The 1323-nt window shown below is 43.6% G+C and overlaps 1 protein-coding gene across 1 annotated transcript in view; it reads right to left on the reverse strand.

The window, feature by feature from the left end:
- The window catches only part of SLC26A7 (solute carrier family 26 (anion exchanger), member 7), a 43869-nt gene that overhangs the window by 4084 nt on the left and 38462 nt on the right, over window positions 1-1323 (reverse strand). Inside the window, exon 16 of the mRNA XM_014539968.1 lies at window positions 1-30. Coding sequence (XP_014395454.1) covers window positions 1-30 — 30 coding nt within the window. The remainder of the gene's footprint in view (window positions 31-1323) is intronic.

Here is a 1323-nt window from a genome sequence, read left to right on the forward strand (position 1 = left end):
TCTCCTCTGGGCAGGGCTGTGATGCTTCTTCTGTGGGAGGAACATAGTAGGACTTGGGTTAGGACGATTCTTCGAGATTTCTGCTGCTGATTTTGTTGAAAAGTGGCACAATAACAGCGGCCTCGTGTTTCATGAGACTAATTCCAAACACTTTTTAATCTTTACATTTTCAATTGATTGCTCATTATTTCCAAAATCTTTGCTTTTGTGTTATTCAGAGGCTATTTCAGGTAGTCACTGTGTAACTCAGAGAAGAAGATGGGGGAGAGGTTAACTACCAGTGTCATTCCGCAGATAGATGGACTGAAGCTCAGCAGTTTAACAATCTTTTTGATAAAAGATCTGGCCAGTTAGTACCAACGGGCTAGAACCGAAGCCTGAAGCCATTGTGCATAGGATTCCTTTCCACAACCTCACAGTTTCCTTCCTGGGTGTGGCCAGAGGCAGAGCCCTGTTTTGTTGTGCCTGGAGCTTACACAATTTTGGAGTCAGACTTTTAAGGAAAATACTCATCACGGAAGCTTGTCTGCTGGTCTTGGAAAGGATCTGAACGAGGGGCCCTGAAAATTAAGTTTCACTGGGTTCCTGGGAAATCTGCCTCTGAAAACACCTGCTGGGAAAAATAAAATTTTTTACATAGGAGTTCATGAACTTTTTTCACTGATGTCCTAAAGGCCACACTTTCCTTGTGGGAAATGACATACTTCCAGAACAATGACAGGCCCTTTCGGAGGCTCTCCAAGCAGATCTAGGAGGCTAAGATTTTCTCACCATAAGAGGACAAAGTCAGTCAAGTATGTCCCAATGGACTAATTATTATGAAGTTCTCTTAAAAATGGCCAGAGGCAGAGCCCTGTTTTGTTGTGCCTGGAGCTTACACAATTTTGGAGTCAGACTTTTAAGGAAAATATTCATTGTGGAAGCTTGTCTGCTGGCCTTGGGAAGAATCTGAAGGAGGGGCCCTGAAAATTAGGTTTCATTGGGTTCCTTGGAAATCTGCCTCTGAAAGCACCTGTTGGGAAAAATAAACATTTTTGCATAGGAGTTCAGGACGTTTTGTCACTGATGCCCTAAGGGCCATACTTTCCTTGTGGGAAATGACATACTTCCAAAACAATGACAGGCCCCATCCGAGGTCCCTCTACAGCAGCGGTTCTCAACCTGTGGGTCGCGACCCCTTTGGCTGTTGAACCACCCTTTCACAGGGGTCGCCTAAGACCATCCTGCATATCAGATATTTACATTACGATTCATAACAGTAGCAACATTACAGTTATGAAGTAGCAACGAAAATAATTTTATGGTTGGGTCACAACATGAACT

This window comes from Myotis brandtii, unplaced genomic scaffold, assembly GCF_000412655.1.
Source record: "Myotis brandtii unplaced genomic scaffold, ASM41265v1 scaffold232, whole genome shotgun sequence".
Taxonomy (NCBI): Eukaryota; Metazoa; Chordata; class Mammalia; order Chiroptera; family Vespertilionidae; genus Myotis; species Myotis brandtii.